A 23564-nucleotide genomic window follows, 5' to 3' on the forward strand; every position below is an offset into this window, starting at 1 on the left:
ATATAGCCTCGGTCGATGACGTCATCGGTGTGCGCCCGCAACACGAGTCTATAAAAAGATGAGCCACAGGTGCATCATCAGGTCTTTTGTCTTCAGACCATTCTGTGCATGTGTGTGTCGAAGAAACATTCTGGCAGGTTTGCAAATCTTTTTTCTCTCATGTTACAACAAAGAGAAATGAGCCAACAAATCAGTAAGCGTTGTGTTCCTCCATGCTCCCGTCCCATGTCTGAGCTGGATACACACGATTATTGTTTTGTTTGTTTGGGGGAAGAGCACGCGGTTCTGGCTATAGAGAAAGGCGGGTGCAAGCATTGTGACCAGCTCACAGTTAAGATACTTCGCTCCCGTCTGAACTATTTCCAGTCCGCACCCGCATTACCATCGTGGGGCTCTCGTATGGATCTGCATGACGAGCAAGAGACGGGTCCGTCCCTTTCGCTTGCTGCGTCACCAGATCCTAACATCCCTTCTCGTGATCTCGAAGTGCGCTCTGGTGCTTCTTCGGTTCAGGAGGGGGATGATATATCTCTTGGTTCTTTAGATCACGAGCAGCCAGCCTCTGAGCATTTCTCTCGCGAAAAGAAATCTGTCGAGGAATTGCTAGAGGTGGTTACTCGCGCGGTGGCCAGGTTACAGAATGACTGGCCACGTGAACAAGAGACCCCCAAACGTAGTAAGCTAGAGGATAGGTTTCTGTCCGGTGGCAGGGGGGAGAGACCACAACATCAGTCTCTACCCTTTTTCGAGGACCTCCATGATGAGCTGTCTAAGTCATGGAGTAAACCATATACTTCTCGCGTCTTTGTGCCTTCGACGTCGACTTTTTCGACTATCATGGGTAGGGCTGGGTATCGAGTTCGATACTTTTTAGGCACCGACCGAATTGCCTCGATACCACCGAGTATCGAAAAACGTCTTGTCGTTCGGTACTAAATTTCGATACCTAAGGGGTTAATCTCATCACCGTCAGTGAGCCAATAATCCTGCAGCACTAGGTGTGTTTGACTAGAAGCGGTGCGGCGCTGATTGATCAGTGTTTGACCTCCGCAAGAGCGTTTCGAAAGCGCACGGAGCAGTCCGCTCTCTATATCGCGCAGTTTGTTTATTATACACAGACTGCTCGCGTGACGCTCGCGGTGATTTCAGCGTCTGCCGCCTAACTAAATGAGGACATAAACACATGAACAACATCTCCAGAACTGCTGTGAGAGTCAATTAATGAGCATTTTACCGTTTGATTCGAGTAAAACTTGCGTCATATCATATACACACAGAACTGTAAAGGTATTCCTGGCAACCCGTCAAAATAAAAGTTTGGTTAAAAATGGGCAGAGGTTCTCCAATCTGTGAAAGAATGCATAAAAAGATGTGGAATACTTTAAAAACAACGTTCCGCAATGTCAAATTGCAAAGGCTTCGCAAATCTAATCATCTACAGTGCATAACATCATCAAAAGATTCAGAGAAACTGGAGAAATCTCTGTGTGTAAGGGACAAGGCCGAAGACCTTTGTTGGATGCCCGTGGTCTTCGGGCCCTCAGATGACACTCATCAGCACGATTCTGTCATTCACATTACTAAATGGGCCCAAGAATACTTCCAGAAACCACTGTCGGTAAACACAACCCGTCGTGCCATCTGCAGATGCCAACTAAAGCTCTATCATGTAAAAAGGAAGCCATACGTGAACATGGTCCGAAGAGCCGTCGTGTCCTGTGGGCCAAAGCTCATTTAAAATAGACTCTTTCAAAGTGGAAAAGTGTTCTATGGTCAGACGAGACCAAATTTGACAATCTTATTGGATATCACGGACGCCGTGTCCTCTGGGCTAAAGAGGAGGGAGACCTTCCAGAGTGTCATCAGCGTTCAGTTCAAAAGCCAGCATCTCTGATGGTATGGGGGTGCATAAGTGCATAGGTATGGGCAGCTTGCATGTTTTGGAAGGCACTATGAATGCTGAAAGGTATATAAAAATTTTAGAGCAACATATGCTCCCCTCCAAACGACGTGTATTTCAGCAGGGCAATGCAAAACCACATACTGCAGCTATTACAACAGCATGGCTTCGTAGTAGAAGAGTCTGGGTGCTGAATTGGCCTGCCTGCAGTCCAGAACTTTCACCTAGAGAGAACATTTGTCGCATCATTAAACGAAAAATACATCAAAGACGACCACAAACTCCTTAGCAGCTGGAAACCTATATCAGGCAAGAATGGGACCAAATTCCAACACCAAAACTCCAGAAACTCATAAACTCAATGCCCAGACGTCTTCAAACTGTTTTGAAAAGAAGAGGAAATGCTACACCATGGTAAACATACCCCCGTCCCAACTATTTTGAGACCTGTAGCAGGCATCAAATCTGAAATGAGCTCATTTTGTGCATACAAATTTAAAATTTCTCAGTTTAAACATTTGTTATGTTATCTATGTTCTATTGTGAATAAAATATTGGTTCGTGTGATTTTAAATTCTTTTAGTTTTCATTTAATTCAAATTTAAAAAACATCCCAACATTTCCAGAATTTGGGTTGTACGTATATATATATATATATATATATATATATATATATATATATATATATATATATATATATATATATATATATAAAAAAAGAAATATATATGTCCTAATTAAGCAAAGAGTTATTAAGTTTCTGCTCTGATTGACACATCGTTCAAGCTAAGAGCCCTGCAGCTCAAAAGCTTATTACTGGAGAGCAATCGTTACCATCTATCAGTCAGTGAGAAATCACAACAGGCAACCCCGACAATACTGCATCAACAGCACAAAGAAACAGAGATGAAAACAATCATAAATCATTTTATCTCTCAAATTTTAAATGCAATGAACTTTATATTAAAGACACATATTTTTTATATTAATATTCGTACTGAAGTACCATGTGTATCCACAATATTTAACATGCACTAAACACAAAAAAATGTTTTTCAAGCCTATTTTAAGTATATATTTATTTTACTTCATACAATATGTATTTTAATTAATTTGATTCCATTTATACATTTACAAATACATTTAATGATAAATAATTAATTTTTGTGACATATACTATAGCTATGTTACTTTATTCCAAATGTCCTTTTAAAAATGCTTTCAGAACATTTGTGTCCTTGTGATAAAACAAGTGTTGGCAGAGTTGCCCGTAGCGAGTGTCAGATGAATGAAACAGATGTTTTGCCAGTCATGTGGAAAAAATTGGTGATGTCTTCTCTGCGCGTTCTACAGAGGGCCGAGTGTGTGCCTGTGTCCATACACTTTCCCCTTCTGTGCTTATGAATACATACACAGAGATTGTGTGAGATAAGAGAATCAACAGATGTTTGAGTAAAGCAGGCAGCTGTGGACAAATCACACAACATGAGCTCTAATACATGTCTGACAGTGAACTAAACAGTGTCAAACCGACTAAACAATGCACTTTATATAAGAGAAGGGTCAAGTGCACATGAGCCCCTTCCATGCACAACAAAGACACACAACATTTATTTGACAAAAAGCACATTAGTGCTAACTTCAGCTTTTCAAAAAGCTTCTAAGAAGCACTTTTGATTTAACAATGAAGCCGCATCTATTTTTAAAGCATACTAGGATAAATGGGGAGGTGTAACCCCTAAAATGAGTGACAGTTCAATCAAATGGTCGATTTTGTCACTCCATTAGCAGTCTGGGCTCAGTCCAGACACAGCAGGAGCATTATATGTTGCAGCAAGAACTTTTAAAAAATCATCACATCAACATAACTTATTTTTCAGAAAGGTTTAAATCTGAGTGAGATATACAAATATTTAAAGAAATCATACATTTTTGAATGACAGGTTAAAATGAAATGAATTAAGTAATTATTATACGTTACATACAGCTACTGTATTATATACAATCTACCATATATATATATATATATATATATATATATATATATATATATATATATATATATATATATATATATATATATATATATATATATACTGTATGTATACATGTAAATATTTATTAAATATTTATTGTATATAAATATATATATTTGTTAATATATATAGTTCTAATTTATTTATTTTAATTAATACATACAAGCATAAATTCCCCCAAAATCCCAAAATACAATATAAATACTATTATAATACTGTTTTTGTGCACAGTTACAAAATATGACATAATCTATATTTATTCTGTCTTTTTCCATCTTTTTTGACAAGAGCCACATCAAAACCAGCTACAGTAAAACTGACAGCTTGCTGTTTACTTGTTTGCCACCCTGGGGAGGAATATTACATGATCTCTCCCAGCATCACACAACACTCAGAACTCATTTACTGTCTACCGCTCACATTTCACAGCAGGTGAGAGAGAACTGACAGGTCACTGAGTTTGCATTAGGACACCTGTTGTGGTTTAGGGGCCCTTGACTGTATTGATCAGTATCAGGCCTGGGGCAAAACATCTGCCTGGGTCAATTTGCTCACTAATACGCAATTCAAATTTAAATACAGACATGGTTTGACTTCTAAACACACATATGACTGCATGCAATTAGTCCAACAAGCATGTAACTGATTTGAAGATGTAATACATCCAGACAATCGCGCCACACCCTCACAGAGGGCGTCCACTTCCCCTGCCATCTTCCCCTGATCTTTAATTAAACATACTGAAGAGTGGATTAAATTACCAGCAGGATGAGACGCAGACACAGAGACTTTATTACAGCAGACAGCCAACAAAGAGCTCAGCATCTCTGAACATAATCAGCTGAGACACAACACCACAAAAAACACAGTCAGCTCACAGGCTAATGTCAGGAAACTTAAACACAACCACATGTGACTGATGCGACACCATAAACTCTGACAGATGACTGAAGCACAAGAACAATTCAAATTATACAGTTAGATGATGCTTGCAAACAGAAACAGAAGTAAATGTGTCATTAAATAAAAATTATGGGATGAGTGCAAAGTGAACGTGTTTCAAACAAGAGAATTGAAAGTTAAATTTGATCTTACCTTTCCGAAATCTCGAACGTCAAACAAATCGAAAGCCTCAAACAGCTCGCTCTTCTTCATGCCGAATATCTCTGAGCAGGCGTGCAAAAATGTTCTGATGTTCTTCAAGCAGAGAAACTAGACAGAAATAAAAGGCATATTTTATATTAAAGAACAATATTTAATATTTAACTAATTATTAATATTGATATTGATGTATCATGTGTTCACAACACTTGATCATTTATTTAAAAATAATTATAAACTTAATCTAACAAAAATATTATTTGATGATACATTTTTATGAATATTCTAAAGTATATACATATTTACATGCTCATATAAGGTTCACACAGTCATTTACATGCTCATGAAAAATAATATTAAATATTAAAAAATAGTTTTAATTTGTTATTACATCAAATCTGCCATGATAAAGTCATACAGTATATCCCATTTAATACAAAATCATAAGTTGTAATGAAAACTGGATTCTTCCCCATCTTCCACAAATTATTAAAACATTTTAATAATAAAACATAATAATAATTAAAGAAGAGGAAGGGACAAAACTTCTATATTCTTTGTCCGAGTGAAAGAAAAATAATTGCTTACAAAAATTCACTTTAAAAATCACCTTTCCAGAATAAAAGTCACTCATTAGTATATAATACTGATTATATAATGTAATATAATTATATAATACTACATAATATATGGCTTATTATTTTTAAACAGTCCCAAATTAGGCATATGAGAACTATAACTAAAAATCCATATTGGAAATCAAGACCAAAATGCAGACAAGCCTGCATCAAGCTTTTTTCAATTCAATTTTCCATTCTTATTTAATGCGATACTTTCAGCGAATCATGACTCATGAGTTTACCAAAGAGCGAAAGACTGGCGAACATCCAAACGCATTCATTTATGGAGTGAAATGAGACGAGTCCCCAACACAAGCTGTCATATTAAACAGACACCTGTGTTGACTCATGACCGCAGCTCTGTTACAAGTTTATCAGAACTCTAGATCCAGAATCTCATCAGCAGAACATGCTGTTCAACCACAAAACTCCACAGTAACTGCAAGCTATCAACAAACCATATTACACTGAATCATACTAAAGATTTGAATCCTTGTGGTCTTTTGAGTGAAAGTCAGTAACAGTAGTGAAATTAAAGTGGTATTTTGCATTATGATAGCAATATTGTTATTGTTCAGTATTGCTTAAACTATGCTCAAAAACTTGTTGTGTGTGTGTGTGTGTGTGTGTGTGTGTGTTTTATTCATAATTAATAATTGTTATTTATTTTTTTATTTAAATGATCAATTAGAACTTTTTTGTATTTGAATTATAAAAAACGATAACAAAAAACAATTATTCATTTAAAAATTACTAATAATTGTAAAATTGTACTAATTAAAAACTTTAACTCATTGAAAAAAATAAGAATGAATTATCACACTAAAATAAAATAAATCTAATTATTAATTTCATTTGTAAAATGAATTATTTATTAATTCTGTATTGTTAAAAAATCAACACACTAATCTGTACAATAGTTACTAGCCTGCACTTCAATTACTGGAAATAAATCTTGCACATTTCCTTTAAAAGAAGAAAAAAACTGTCCGTTTTGTAAAGTTATGATCTGTAATTTCCTTTCCCAGTATGTGTCAAATGCCAAAGTGACAACAGACAAAGGAAATTTACATCAACAGTGCAGCAATGTGTTCTCACAACAACCCAGAAAACAACGATTAGAATCTTAATGGATGGCCTGTTATGGTCCACAGATCAGCACCATTGCCCTCTCACCGGGCACGTTCACAAGAATGTGTCTGTTTCTACCAGTTATATTATCACCCTCCATCTGTTGGTGGCTGTACGTCGCCTGTCAAGCTCTTGAAAAAGACTTTCACATCTTGCTGCAATGCCATGTTTCTATCTTAAGCAACAAGAGGAAGTGAATTATATCAAAAGTCTCTGTGTTCTATGCGGCAGCTGCACCTGTGATTTCTTGAAACAGAAAGTGCACGCGTTATAATGTGAAACTGTAACCTCCGTGAGAGCAAGGACGCTCAACCCTCAGTCTGAAATCAGACTCGTCCTCTGTTTATACAATTATACACATATTGATGTGTATAAAACATCAGCCTGGCAAATTCATAAGGCCAGCTTTTTCTCACAAACAAACTAATAAGTCTTATCTGTGAGAAGCCTGCAGACCAAAAGCGTCACACGCACCGCCTCTCGGTTCCCATCCCCTCTCTACAAATGACTCCACCAGAGGCCTAAGGCCGCACTTATGCACAAATAAGACGAGCAAATGTTTAGCAAGCAACTGTTTTCAACACATTATCGGAAAGGCACATATCGCGCTCGCCCTGGAGTCTGGAGCCCTGCAAGGTTTGGAGAAAGCTAGACAAAAACAGAGAGGAAGACAAAGAGAGGCGATGAATGTTTAACACATGGTGTCAGTGCTGTTTTGTGCATTACAGCTGCTTTGGACCCAGTGGGTTTTATTGGAGAGAAGCCCTGCTCAACCAAACACGGCTTTGGAGGAAAACTGCTATTCCATCCACTACTGTACTGCTGGACCTCTGCGGGAGACTCGCAAATGTCTTTTCCTACTTCTCCTGAAGGGCATACTGAGACTAAGAAGGAACATAGTAATACTGAATGTATAAGCATTTCATTCATAATAAATAGCATGTGTGAAACAGAGATACTGATTCTGGTTTAAAGGGGACATGCCATAAAAAAATTATGGATTTATTTCTTGCTGTTTTGAGATATGACAGTGTCATACTATGTAGATTACATTTGGGAATTACACTGGAAGCTTCCACATGAAATAAAGAGGTTTGCTGATCATAATAGAGGTCTTCAAAGTAAAGTACAGTAGCTTAAAGACTCTGTTTAAGTATCAGGAGAATGTAACTACAGCACATTCCAACTCTTTTAGTGCAAGACACCTGGACTTATAATAAAAAGCTATAAAAAGAGTATGATACGGCTCCTTTAAAGTCCAAAGGCATAGTGTTCACACCAGTAAGGCTTTCAAGATAATGAAGCCTTAAAATCAACCTGGTCTCATAAAAACACGTACCTCTGGGTACTTTTCAGCAAGACCGTTTTTACGTACGTTACTGCACGTTTCACCGCAGTTTCAAAGAGAAATGTCCACTGAGTGGTGCTAAAACACGGGTTCAATACGTGAACCCCGGCACGTTTTTATTACGTTGATATAGGTACATATTTCTGTGTTTTTATTACGTTGCTTCAGGTACGTATTGCTGTGGTTCAGAATTCAAATATCCGGGGACCGTCGCTAAAAATGAATGCTCTATCGTGTTTGAAATATGCCCTACACCAAACACAACCCTAAACCTACCCGATAGTGTTTACAAATGCAAAACTGATATAAAAACGCATTTGTTGATGCAACCGTGCTATTTAAACTTCCTTATATGCAAATTTGAACTGTTTTGTCGAACCGTAGTTACACAGAATTCGAAACGGAGCTCCTCACCTCTCAGGTACGTCTCCGTACTCCGTGAGCTACCGAACAAACCAACCGTCTATGAAAACCCATAGATTTGAAGATGGATATGTGTGATGCTAATGTTCAAAAGCATCAGTTTTCAAATCTCCCAGCATATTAATATTGTTTTGAAGTCATAACATGATATTCTTCAAGTAATTGTGCGAAAATTACGCTTTATTAATCAAAACTCCATAAATTTGTGTGAAAAGGAATAAAGGTTTTTACTGCCTCTAGTGTTCATTTCTTTTGGAAACTGCAGTGATATGTACTTATTGGTACGTATTTTGCGTCTCGCTAAAAAGTGCCCCAGGTACGTTTATGCCACGAGACCAGGTAGCTTAAAATGATTCACTGAAATTGATTCTAGGAAAGTCTGAGTCCTGACATCCTCTTTACAGCAGTGGATCCAAAAGTACCAAAATCCTCATTCAGAAGAAATAGGAAGTCAAAGGTGTTGTAAATCAATGGCTTCAGACACTTTTACAGTGTTACGTCCTGTGGAGAGAGCACCAGCTGTAAGCCGTGTGCAGCTTTTAAACTTGGTTTAACCAAGCAGACAGCTAAACAAGCTGTCTTGTCAAAACAACGTGCTGGATGAAGCATGGGTCTGCAAAGATGCTTTATTAAAACTGCGTGCAAGAGATCACAGTGGGTAGAGGGTGACCCAGAGCATCAACTCGACAGTCAGCAGGGCATGCTAGCACTGAAGCATTCTCCATAAAATATTCTTTGTTCAATACATTTATGAGCTAGATTTATCTGACATCTGTTATATAGGTTGCAATGGTTTTATGAATTGTAAATGTAGTCTGTAAATGCTCTCCAAATCCACTTTAAACAGTCTGATGAAATCTCCATTTAGTGCTATCAATGCTAACAGCAATAGTGGAGTGTGGTTCAGTGGTAGTGAGTTTATGCACCATTTAGAATTTGTTCTAAATCAATTTCTGAATTTGGAAACAAAACAGAATTGATGGGTAAAGTAAATTATAATGGTCTGAATTCCAAAGAAATTATTTTAAATATAAAATCTAATTTTTAAACCCTGGACATGATAGATAGATAGATAGATAGATAGATAGATAGATAGATAGATAGATAGATAGATAGATAGATAGATAGATAGATAGATAGATAGATAGATAGATAGATAGATAGATAGATAGATAGATAGATAGATAGATAGATAGATAGATAGAGAGATAGATAGTTCAGCTTCCTGTGGGTGTGGCCAATTCAATTCAAATTTACACTCTTGAATTCAAAGGGAGTCAAATATTTGATTCTGAATTTTGCACAAACCTGGTTGTTACAGAGCTAAACTACAAGTTTAAAAGGTGTAAGTTCAAAACACAAGATCTGATCTACTGTATGAACTATCAGTATCATACCCTTGAGTGCTCCAGGAAAACTGTTCCTCTCATATGGGTGCTGTAAGTCGCTTCGAATAAAAGCATTGGCTAAACAAGTCTGTATACAAGGCAAATCTGTATACAAGGTAAGACCTTTAAATATCTCCAGCTAACTTAAAGGTTAAACTTACATTTTTGTTAGAGTCTTACATATTAGATGATCTATATTCTCTATATTAAATACTTGGTCAGATGTGCATAGCATTGTCTCATAGCAGTTTGGTGGTGAACAAAGCAATATTTGAACCCCAGATAAATCAATGTTGACCTTGGATACATGCATTCTATTGATTTTCTTAGCATATTTCCGATGCAACAACTGATTGTTCTTATTAAGGATGGATGCTCATGGCATCACGCTGTGTAAAACGGACAGGAGGGGCAGAGGATAAACACTGGCTGGTGGCTAAATTGTCATCACTAGCAGAACTGTGGTGAATTGCCCTTCACAGGGCACTGAACACGGGTTACTGCACACCACACTGGGAGAAATGAACCATCAGGACAATGTGAGAGAGGTCTGATGGTCAGACTCAGTATCAAACAGCCTGTGCTACTACAAACATGAGGCTATATCTCATATATACTATCATACTGTCACCAGCATTACTGTTCTGCAGCATTGCATGTATACTCTATGCAGATCTTCTGTATCCATTGAAGGCTACTAATTTAAAAAATGTGCAGTATATAACAGAATACAGTACAAGGAATACTGTCTCCCACAATGCATCATCATCATGATCCTTCCATTAGGAGAAACAAATAGTCCAAAAGCAATATCAACTGTATACATTTATTTTAATTGGTTGAAAACTACAGAACCCCTAAAGTGACATATGCAATGAAGACTTTTGCATGTGCACGAGAAATTTTCACATGCTCACAAGAAATGTTTCACGTGTTCATGAGAAATGGTTCGCATGTGCATGTGAAACTTTTCATATGCGCACGAGAAACTTTTTGCGAGCTCACACGTTACAGTTTCAAGTTGCAACACTTCTGCCATCATACAAAGAAGAAAACAATAGCAAGAGTTTTTAATAAGAAAACATTGTTTCTGTTCTTGCATGCTGACACAGATAAATCATCACTGAGCGGCATAAAAAAACTTTTGCATGTGCACGAGAACAAGTTTTCATTTTTTTATTTTTGCAAATGTCCCTTTAGACGCTCCGTATTCAACTATATATAGGGCTGTTGATTTAATACACTTATCTAATTAATTAGCTATGGGAAAAAATAACGCAAATTAAAAAATGTTACGCAACTAACACACCTGCCCCGACCCCAGACGTACGTACATCATCTTAAATTTCCGGTGTGTTCCGACTTGAAGGGCACTATGCATGTAAAAATGATTATTTAACTTAAATATGATCAAATGTGATGTGTCATCATTTTCAAAGTGAGGTTTTTTTTTTTTACTCACAAAAAATATTTCTACAATATTTACTGCATAAGTACATGCATTGTCACTGTAAATTATATTCAAGTTAAATTATAGTTCCAGATACAGTAAAAATGACAGCCATTTTTTACTGTAAATGGATCTATAATTTACTATAATTGTAATATATTATATGTCACCTTGTCAGAATGTCTGAATGCACTTTAACGGCACTCAAAACATCAGCTATTTGATCTCAGGAGCTTCATTTTACAGATGCATCAGCACTTTGAAATGCAATTTGATATAAGTGCTTCACTGCATCCTGGTGAAATTCTACCAGTGTCACTGCATTTTTACAGCTACCATTTATGGGCTATTTTTAACCCAACTGAGACAAGATAATGCTCATTTCATTGTGCGCTGTGATGTCATTGCTCCGCTGAAGGTCTAAAGTAAAGGCTGCTGCACTGCTGCAGGATGTGTGCATGCATTTACGAGAGAACCACTGATTTATCGTCATCTACGTGTCATCAAAAAGGCCATTTTGCCATGTTAGCACAGAGAAGGATATCGCTGTTTTTATTGGCCACTTAAAAGGATGCACAATTGGATACTACAATTAAATCTCATCATTAATGACCGTCTCTGTTCAGTTTAATGTCATCAGCGCAGACGGTAAATGCTTTTACAATGTCCAGAATACAATTCAAATCTCATAAGAGGGGCTGGATAGGTTTTCCAAACATAATAATCATGGATTTTCTGCAACAAAAGAGCTCTGCCTGAACATGGAAATGTCTGCATTCATTTACAAATCCTAATGCATGTGTGTATCCCTTGGTGACCAGCATAATTAGCACATTACTGTGCAAAAATCCATCTGTGCAGTTCAAAAGATGAACTGTAAATGTGTGATTCACACTGTCTTTAGAGAGTCTCTTTATTCCTCCTGATCCCCAACCATTTACAGTAGAGCCTGTTACCTTGGTGACAGAAGGAAAGGTCAGTCTCAGAGAGATGCACAGAGAGACAGAGAGAGAGATTTGGCTGGACTTACTAGACCTTGTAAAGATTTGTGCATCCTGAAAATGTACATTAATATGCATGCCATGCTGTTTCTGCATAGTTTTGTTTATGTAGTGTGATGTAGTGACTTTCACCGTTACTAATGAACATACTTTGGGTTGGGGATCTGAACAAAGCATCTAGTCTACTTATTCAATTCTGGCATGTAACGCTGCACAATATGTGCTACTGACACAAATAAGGCCTCAGTACTTACCAGTACATAACCACCCAGAACAACAGAAACCACCTAGAAATTCCATAGAAGGCAGCCAGCAACAAACAATTAGGTCTGGGGGAATAGTGCAATTTTTAATAATCTTTTTCGTGTTAATATATTTTGTGAAAAAGGTTAAATTATTATTTTACAAAATACAAGTATTAAACTAAATTAATGTAATATTATTATATAATATTCATTTGTAATATTTCACTGTAAAATAAAAAACCAAGTGTTTAAGAAAAATAAAATTATATTTTAGAGTGCAATAAAATTATTAACATTATAAAATGAAAATATGAAACAAATAATATGTAAATGAAATTTAATATAATATAATAAAAAATATAATATATTTATGTATATATAACATGTATTATATTAAATGAATATAATATTAATTTGTAATATACAGATGCATCTCAGAAAATTTGAATATGGTGAAAAAGTTCATTACATGTAAAGTAAAACACTTCAAAAGTTTTTTTTGTTTTAATTTTGATGATTAGAGCTTAAAGCTCATGAAAGTCAAAAATCAGTATCTCAAAATATTAGAACATTTCCTAAGATCAATCAAAAAAAGGATTTGCAAAGTTCTTTAAAGTATGTTCATTTATGCACTCAATACTTGGTCGGGGCTCCTTTAGCATAAATTCCAGCATCAGTGAGGAATGGCATGGAAGCGATCAGCCTGTGGTTCTGCTGAGGCACTATTGAGCCTTTAGTTCGTCTGTATTGTTGAATCGACTGTTTCTCATCTTTCAAGCACAGTAATATCATGGTCAGCAAAGCACTTGGAAGTTATTTTGGTACTGTGGGCAGGTGCTAAAGTCATGCTGGAAAAGGAAATCAGCATCTCCATAAAGCTTGTCAGCAGATGGAAGCATAAAGTGCTCCAAAATCTCCTGGTAGACGGCTGCATTGACTCTGGACTTGATAAAACACAATGGACCAACACCAGCAGATGTCGCGGCACCCCAAATCATCACTGACCTCGGAAACTTCACACTGGACTTCAAGCAGCTTGGATTCTGTGCCTCCCCAGTCTTCCTCCAGACGCAAAATTTACTTTTATCTGAAAAGAGGACTTTGGACCACTGAGCAACAGTCCAGTTATTTTTCTCCGTAGCCCAGGTAAGATGCTTCTGATATTGTTTCTGTATCAGAAGTGGCTTGGTAGCCCTTTTCCTGAAGACGTCTGAGCGTGGTGACTCTTGATGCACTGACTCCAGCTTCAATCCACTCCTTGTGAAACTCTCCCAAGTGTTTGAATCAACTTTGCTTGACAGTATTCTCAAGCTTGCGGTCGTCCCTGTTGCTTGTGCACCTTTTCCTACTCAATTTCATCCTTCCAGTCAACTTTACATTTAAAATGCTTTGATACAGCACTCCTTGAACAGCCACCCCTTTCAGTAATGACCCTCTGTGACTTACCCTCTTTGTGGAGGGTGTCAATGATTGTCTTCTGGATCATTGCCAAGTCAGCAATCTTCCCCATTATTGTGGTTTCAAAGAACAAGAGATACCCAGAATTTATACTGTATGGATGGACATTTATTGAAACTCAAATGTAAATATTAAAATATTTTGAGATACTGATATTTGACTTTCATTAGCTGTAAGCTCTAATCATCAAAAAAACTTTTGAAGTGTTTTACTTTACATGTAACGAATCTAAAATACATGAAAGTTTAACTTTTTGAAATAAGTTACAAGAAAAAAATAACTTTTTCACCATATTCGAATTTTCTGAGATGCTTCTGTATACAATTTCACGATAAAATAAAAAATCAAGTACCGTATTGACCCGAATATAAGAAGATGTTTTTTTCTTGGAAATGCATCTGAAAAAACGTGGTCGTCTTATATTCAGGGTCTAGACTTGACAAGCCAATAATACACCTGCAACAATAGGTGGCGCCAGAAAACGCATAAAACGAGTGTGCCATGAAATATGTAATGTAATGTGTGGTGTAAAGATGGTGCGAGAAAAAAGAAAAGCTTATAGTGGCATGAGTCGTGACTGTCATGTTAGCCTGATGGGAACAAACTTCCTCTGTAAGTGATTTTAAAACATAAGACAGTACGCCGATTTGATAAACTACAATAAGATTTCACTTCTACTGTTAATGACATTTTGCTAGGCTACTATGAGATGGACAGCCTAATTGTTATATAATTCAGATGGGCTACCTGTTATTTTTATGGTTTATCAAAAAGTGTATATTTTAAACAGTAATTGGTGATACTTTTTACCAATATTTACCATACTTTCAAAACAAAAATTTAAATAGGAAAAATATGCAATATGAAAATAATTTAAGAAAAAAAGACAAGATTTGGTTTTCAAAAAGCCTTTTTCCAAAAGGTACATCTTGAAAAGGGGGGTCGTCTTATAATCAAGGTCATCTTATATTCGGGTCAATATGGTATTTGTAAAAGAAATTAGGGCTGTAGCTATCGAATATTTTAGTAATCGAGTATTCTACCGAAAGTTCCATCGATTAATCGAGTAATCGGATAAGAAGTACTTTTTCTTTACTAAAGAGCAATAATAAGACAATAAGACAAAAATAAGACAGGTCTCTTTAAATGAACAAGTAATTTGTTTCCTTTTTAGAAAAATTTAATTTTTATTGCTGAAATTGCATATATTAATAATTGTGAAAGCTAAACCCATTTAGTGCATGTAATAATATTACATTCAAAATGCAATATAAAAATCAATTTCAAATAACTTTAAAAAAGGTCAACATAGTACAACCTAAAACTCGACATAAATCAACATAATAGTAATAAAAAAATAATAAAACCTAAACAATGTGCAACTTAACTTTCAAGTTTCAGCCTAACTACAGCTCAGGCATGATATAAGCCTTTACTGTATTCTTAGAAGGCTTTGTGGCTTTTGTAAGAGGCAAAAATTAGTGTACAGGAAGCTAACATGGAACAAAAAAAGAGTCCATACACATAACATTTTTTAACACATTTTTCAGCAACATGAATTTAAAGTTATGTGGAGAATGAAACCTCTTAAATGTCTCTCTGCATACTGGTGTGTGTGTGTGTGTGTGTGTGTGTGTGTGTGTGTGTGTGTGTGTGTGTGAGTGTGTAATCCTTTAAAGGAGCATGTAGTTGCAAACACAGTGCTCCGTATGCAGTTACAGTAAATGGTAGGGATGCACCAAAATGAAAATTCTGGGCCGAAACTGAGAATTCTGGATGTGCTTGGTCGAAAACCGAAACCGAAAATGCTTTGTAATAATTATTTATTTTATTAAATAACATAAAGTAATTTTGTAAGGCTTTTTAATTTAACTAAATTTTAATGACACAGAATTTAAAAAACACAAGCCAATAAAATAACCACACTTTTATTTAAAGAAAATTGGACAGAAAATATATTAATATTAAATATCAATGTATTATTTGTATTCAGTTCTATGCGACAGAATCAGACATAACTGTTGTTGCAAACGGTTTTTCCTTTCTCAAAATTTGGTCGGAGGTGGTACCATCCTGATCATGTGCACACAGTTTACACACCCATCAACTGGCTGAAACAAACACTTTTTAAACGCAACATATTTTAGGTGTTATAATATTTGTAGCTATGATTAAAGAAAATGACAATTATAAAGTTATGTTTTATTTTCTCCCACCTAATGTTTTATTGTTATTCTTAAAATAGCCTTATGAAATGTTTTCTTTTTCCTCAGAAATTCTGTGTTGTGTATCTGGTTCTCAAATAAAGGCATAAAACATTAATTTAATTTATCTTAATATTACTGAAAATTAAACTTTTTGGCAAACAAAGGGGATTTACTATTAAAATTAAAACATGGAAGAAATGTTGTGTGATCATTCCTTAAAAAATAAAGTTTTCATAATTTTAGTAGTGGTAGTATGTACATGCTGCTGAACAAATATATTTCTGCTGCAATGTCAAACGGAGCGTCACACGGCGCAGTGCTGACGGCTGGAGGAGAGTGAAACCTGAACACTGATTTACGCCAAGTAGAACAACGGTGAAAATTCAGTGCATCACTAGTAAATGGACTAAACAATTATTCGAAGCACATAATTTGCCTTGATGATTTTTTTGTATTCGAATTACTCGGGTTACTCGAGGAATCGTTTCAGCCCTAAAATAAAATAAATAATAATAGTGTATTTTTACAGTGCAAAAGTACAATACCAATATACTTATTTTCATATGTTAAAAAAAAATCAAACTCAAATGACTATTATAAGCTAAAATAACAGCACATGCAGAGATGAGTTTGTGTGGATCAACACACAGTGAACCAAAGCACTTTGAAATACTGAAAACATCAGAACATGAGCTGCTCATGTGTAAACGATTACAGTGCTGTGCTTCCCTATGAAACATGCACTGCATATATTTATGTAATTAAATCGCAGCCTTTGTAATTTGATACTCACAAAAAGTCATATCACAGTTTTGATTTTATTTTGATTAATCGTACAGCTCACTGACACGTCTGAAACTGCATAGAAAGGCCTTGACAACTATGCTAACATCAACGACTTCTGCATGAACAACCACACTCATATTTACTTCAGAAAACGTAAATGTCTAGTTATTCCTCTTGCACGCTACATCAAATCAGCGGATTGCTGGAGACCAGTGCAGCCAGTCCCAGTCTGAAATGTACAAATCCGTGGCCTACAAAGTCGTGGCCTAATGGTTAGAGAGTCAGACTTGTAACCCGAAGGTTGTGGGTTCGAGTCTCAGGTCCGGCAGGGATTGTAGGTGGGGGGAGTGAATAACCAACACTCTCTCCACCCTTAATGCCACGACTGAGGTGAGACCCTTGAGCAAGGCACTGAAACCCCAACTGCTCCCCGGGCGCCGCACCATTGGGTGTATGTTCACTACTGTGTGTACACTTGGATGGGTTAAATTCCAAGTATGGGTCACTATACTTGGCCACACACCACTTCCCCTAACTAAAACTAATGGGTGTTTCAAATGTTCAAACACGCACATATGCTGCCGTGACCAGTCTCTGACCTTTCCCAAAAGGAGCTTTTAAAAGATTGTCTATGTAATATATAGTATGTGTATTATTCAAAGACATTCTCAATGGACACTACATAAAAAATGAAAGTATACACTTGAAAAACAGCCCAGGATCTGGCATGCACATTGTGTCAATCACATCGTATTACAGTAAGAAGTCAAAAACTGAGACAGTGTTCAGACAGGAGCTTGTTGCTTGCGGTTTCACTGAAAAAAGAGACAGATCTGAGCCACTGGAGGTTCTGATGTTTCACCACGGAGCAGTCAAGGGTCTTTAGAGGACGTTTAGTTTCATTTCCTTCCTCCATCCCATTTCGTCACTGCTCAGAAACTATCTGCCCAACGAGTGGGCGTCAGCATTTGTGTTTCCCCTCCAACCTAATGATGAGACAGTGACGATCTGGCATTACAATGACTGTGAAATAACTGCTCGCTGGTGATTTTGCAGCAAACCAGATACAACTGGGTAAAAATATGGCTCAAGTGCATTATATGCATTTTGTAATGTAGATAACTTCACTGTTTGATAATGAAATCTTGCATACATAATTCTCACTGACATCTGTTGATATCTAAATAAAGTTTTGAGGCCCTGCCAAACACCTGTTGCCATTTCCTTCCACTCTTCTCAATGTGCACATGCGTTAAACGGAAGAAACCCATAAAGCAACTGTCTGATTGACGCAGTGTGTGAGAAAGATGCTTGCCTTTGTGGCTTCCTCAAACTTGCACTTCCACCTTTCATGTTTCAAACCTGCCCAGAAGCTTCTGTGTTCTAAACCTGTACTGTATGTAGGCCTAAGAGAATGCACCAACTGCTGCTTGCATTTTCTATGCTAATTTTGAAAAAAAAAAAAAAAAGCTATATTTAGATATATTATTTAAATAATATAAAACTACATAAAAAAACTGTAATTTTACATTGCAATATTGCAATAATATTTTACAACATTACTGTCTTTAATGTATCTTCAATAAAAATTTTACAGACCCCAAACTTGAACTAATATATATATATATATATTAGGAGCTTATATATATAGTTCAACAAAAATTCATTCTCTGATGACTAGAAAGTTCAGAAGAACATTATTTATTTAAAATATTTTTAAAACAATGTAAATGCCTTTACGGTCTCTTCAATGCATTGTTGATAAATAAAAGTATTATTTTGAAATATATGCATACTTATATATTTTTTTAATTAATATATTTATGTAGAAAATATTCATATTTATATATTAACTAAATATTAATTATTTGATGAATAGAAAGTTCAGAACATCATTTATTTAAAACAGAATTTTTTAAACAATGTAATTGCCTTTACTGTCTCTTTATTAATCAATGCATAGTTGATAAATAAGTGTTTGTGTATATATACAGTATATAAGAAGTTACAGTTTCATCCTCAAAACTGCTTGCCTATATGTAACTCTAAAACAGTGTAACCCCCTCTTTCACACACAGAACACCCCCTTGCCTGTCCCGAATATGAAACCATTAATGACATTAATTCAGAAATTTCATGGGCGAATTCAGCATTATATTTTAATTATACGGCTATCGTAGGGTGAAGGGAAACCCAAAGGGCCCATTGGGCCCCTGGAGGTGCCCTGATGATGTGGGGACTCCGGCTTTTAGTTTGCTCTCTTCACTGCTTTTGTCTGAGCTGTTCCCCTGAGACGCCCGCGCATGTGTCCCATGTGCTGTAATGAGTCTTTGATAAAATAGCTGCCAAAACGTCATGAATAATTCATGCAAGGATTCAGATGCTGCCCTTAGAGATGGAAATTTCACCTCTATGCTCAAAACACTGATTTACACAGACCATTTGCTCATTTTCTGTTCCCTTTTTTTTTTGCGTATGTTAATTCTCAGTGGATAAAGCCGCTTGGTGAATGGAGACACGTCTACATCAGTGCACATGGAAATCAAATACGCAAAAAGAAACTATGATATAACAAACCAAATGAAAACAAAGAAGCATATCTGATGTAATCAGAAGCAAAGCCTCAAAGCCAAAATGATGTATGCTGTAATTCTGATCAGATACGTCCACAAAACATATTTGTCAGTAAACCAGTGAACCAAACAAGGCCTTTATTTAAAAAACTAAAAGCAGACTCTATTGACTTTTTATAAATGTTTCTTGGAATCAGCTCACTGAGACCGCACCACATTGACAAATGTAATGCAAAGATCTATTCTCATCACAAGGTGCACGTGTGCCTGTCTAGACACTAGTTAGTGTGCATCTGTTTCCTTAAAAATAAAGGTCAATATTGTGAATCTGTCCTGTGAAGCATCATTGTTTTGATGGCAGCTTTCTCCTCATGTGAGAGGGATGTGTAATCAAGTCCAGACTTGGAGCAGATGGTGTTTGACAACACAGAACGAGAGATAAATATCAAAGGCCGCTGTTTTCAATAAAGCAGCTTCCCACGGACAACTAATCCTGTTCTCACCTGACAGGGTACAGCGAACGAGACCAGACTAAAAAAAGCTTTCGTCTGACCCTGATCCTGACCAGAATGCTGTAGATTCATGGTTTTGACCAAATTATGTATCAGAAAGCACTTTGTCCTCTTTGGTTTAAACAGTTGGACTCATTTCACATACATTTTCTTTCATAGTTATATGTAGGAAGTGAAAATTCTCCTTAAAGGTACACTCACTAATTTTTGGGTTGTGTTAACCAGCTCTTATTTGTCCCATATAGTGGTTTTAGAATTTATACTTTTATTTTTATGTTTTGAAAAACATCTTGTGCGCTGACTGAAAGGACTACATCAAATAAACATATTAGCCTATTACTATTGTCATTAGTACTAATAGCAGTAACTCAACTGCATGACCCAGCAGCTAACAGGGAACATTCTCAGAACATTCTGCCAAAGTTATGAACAAACATTCTTCCAATAATGTTTATAGAACATTCATTCAAAGTTATCTGGTCTTTAATAATGTCCTCAATAGGTACAAGCACAAAAAAACATTGTTCATGGTATGTTTTTTCACAAATGTTTGGAAGTTGGAAGTTCGTCTAACATTTTGTAAATGTTACTAATAGTTTCAGAATGTTCAGAGAACTTACAAAAGCAACATTCCCATAATATTTGCAAATTTGCCTTAATGTTAACCAAGAAGAGCATTTTAAAAACTGTACATCTAGAGAACATTCAGAAATAAAATTTTCATAACTAAATGGAAATGTCAGCAAAACGTTTAGTTAGCTGGGTCATGTGATCTCAGCACTGATGGCAAAATATCAACTTTCTGTTGCAAAAATGTTGGATGTATAAGTACGTATACAGCAGTAACTCCACCCTTTTCATGTACATAACAACATATGTTTATAAAAATGTTTTTAACCCTCAATTATTGAGTTTAACGTCCATTCTTACTGTAAACACAGAACTTCTTGCCTTCATGTCAGGCTATCTCTTACCTGTGACATCTGAGGTCTCAGGTTGATCTCCCTCAGGTTGATGGACTGGGGTCTCAGGTTGTTGAGGAGCTGGCACAGGAGGACCCCATCCCGCAGGGTCTGCGCCAGGTCGAACACCTGAGCGGACTCCCATGTCACCCGATGGTTCGGTGGCAGCACCTTACAATTGATCAGCCATAACGCACATTGTCTCCAATGCTCCATCCTGTCCAGTGATGCACAGTTAAGATTTAACACCAATCCGAAACCAAAGCGCAAGTGGCGTCTCCTCGTCCGATGCGCATAGCAGAATAACGGGCGATGTAATGACTGGATGGGGTTTCCAGGACTGGAGCACCAGAGGATCCGTGTGCTGCTGCTCTCCTCACTCGCTCTTTCGCCTCTTATTTTCGCCCTCCCTCCCCGCGCCCACCTACTCTGTCTTCCTGCTTCAGATGTCTGACACCCGGAACACCCGGTACGTAGCCTATTATAGCCTACACGTCAGGGCGCGAATTATGAAATAGCATAAGTTTTAAGCGTTTGAAACCATTTCATTAACCACAGAAATTAGATTCACAAGTTAGCTAACAAAGCTTCCGCGCAGAAGTCGCGTTCGCCTGCAGAGGTAGCCATAGCAGCAAGTCCTGTCATTATTTACCAAATCATTTACATATGTGACCCACAAAACCAGTCATAAGGGTCATTTTTTTTTAAATTTAGATTTATACATCATCTGAAAGCTGAATAAATAAGCGTTCCATTGATGCATGGTTTGACGATATTTGGCTGAGATGTATCTATTTAAAAATCTGGAATCTGAGGGTGCAAAAAAATCTAAATATTGAGAAAATCGCTTTTAAAGTTGTCCAAATTAAGTTCTTAGCCATGCATATTACTAATCAAAAATTACGTTTTTATATATTTATGGTAGGAAGTTTACCAAATTTCTTCATGGAACATTATCTTTACTTAATATCCTAATGATTTTTGGCATAAAAGAAAAATCGATCATTTTGACCCATACATGAATGCCCACATGGAAAGAACATATATGAGGATATATGCGCATATATGAAACCTATATGCAGTATATATGCACATATATGATAACATATATGCTGCATATATGCGTATATGCCACATATAGGCAAAATTGAGGTGCATATATGTGCATATAAAGGCCATATAGGTCTCCTGTATTGCTTCTTTATATCCACATATAAGCCCTATATGTACATGTAAATGTTAATTTCGACATTTTGGGCTTTTATTTATGTTGTCTAGCAGCTATGGATTTTAATAATTTTACTAATATATAGGTAAACATATAGGTGCATATATGCACACATATATATACATGCATATATGTACCTATATAGGTACATGTATGCACGTATATGTGTACATATATGTATGTATATATGTGTACATATATGTACGCATATATGTGTACATATACTGTATGTGCATATATGTACATATATGTACATATATTATAGGAAAACGGCCAATTTTATATATGTCACATATATTAAAAACATATATCAAAACCTATATTAAAACATATATGTTTATATAGGTTATTTCCGTGTGGGTGTATTGTTGGCTATTGCTACAAATATAGGCTACCCGACCTACTTATGACTGGTTTTGTGGTCCAGGGCCACATATCACAAGCATATTGTGTTCTAAACATTTGTCAATGATTAAAAGATAAACTCTTCTAATTTGAGGGAAATGTAAGTTAAAGTTATTTCGGTCACACAAGTTATAATAAGAGTCCATTTCTTAGCCTATATTAGTGAACGTGAACTAACAATAAAAATACTTACGTATTTAGGCTATTAATCTTAATGTTAATTTCAACATTTACTAATATATTATTAAAATTAAAAGCTTAATCTGTTAAAATTATTAAATTGACCTCAGCTAACATACACAACTCGCAATGGACAGTTTTATTAGTATTAGTAAAATGGTATTTTTATGAACTAATGTTAACATATTGCTCATTGTTCGCTAATGCAATACTTAATTTATTTATTGTGAAGAGTTAGTTCTATCAAAAGTTTTAGGAAGAAAATTAATAAAAACGATTGCATATGTCACTTGGCTTTATAATTTGTCCAACTAAGGACATTCAAACACAATGTTTAGTGTTTGAATACATTATGTATGATGATTAAATCATTCCATAACCACAGTCTAATATCTTTTCAAGCTTTGAAAATGGTATGAATTATATTTGTTTCATATTCCAAAATACAGAGTAGATAACTCAGAGGATTTGTCATTTTGGGTTTTGAGCTTGCAGAAATAACACTCCGCTTGTGCTTAAAAAAATACATTTTGATTTGAACTAATATGTTTTTGTTCGTCAGACTTTGTTAGAGACACTCCTTCCACATCCAGCAGGCACCACGGTGGAC

The 23564-nt window shown here is 36.0% G+C and overlaps 1 protein-coding gene across 1 annotated transcript in view; it reads right to left on the reverse strand.

Moving 5' to 3' along the window:
- Positions 1–21514, reverse strand: part of LOC306863633 (guanine nucleotide exchange factor VAV3-like) — a 76684-nt gene extending 55170 nt beyond the window's left edge. Inside the window, exons 1-2 of the mRNA XM_079407122.1 lie at positions 21154–21514; positions 5032–5148 (exon numbers count right to left, since the gene is read on the reverse strand). Coding sequence (XP_079263248.1) covers positions 5032–5148; positions 21154–21357 — 321 coding nt within the window. The 5' untranslated portion in view covers positions 21358–21514. The remainder of the gene's footprint in view (positions 1–5031; positions 5149–21153) is intronic.
- Between the last annotated feature and the right edge of the window lie 2050 nt (positions 21515–23564).

This window comes from Barbus barbus, assembly GCF_936440315.1.
Source record: "Barbus barbus genome assembly, chromosome: 44".
NCBI classification, from domain to species: domain Eukaryota; kingdom Metazoa; phylum Chordata; class Actinopteri; order Cypriniformes; family Cyprinidae; genus Barbus; species Barbus barbus.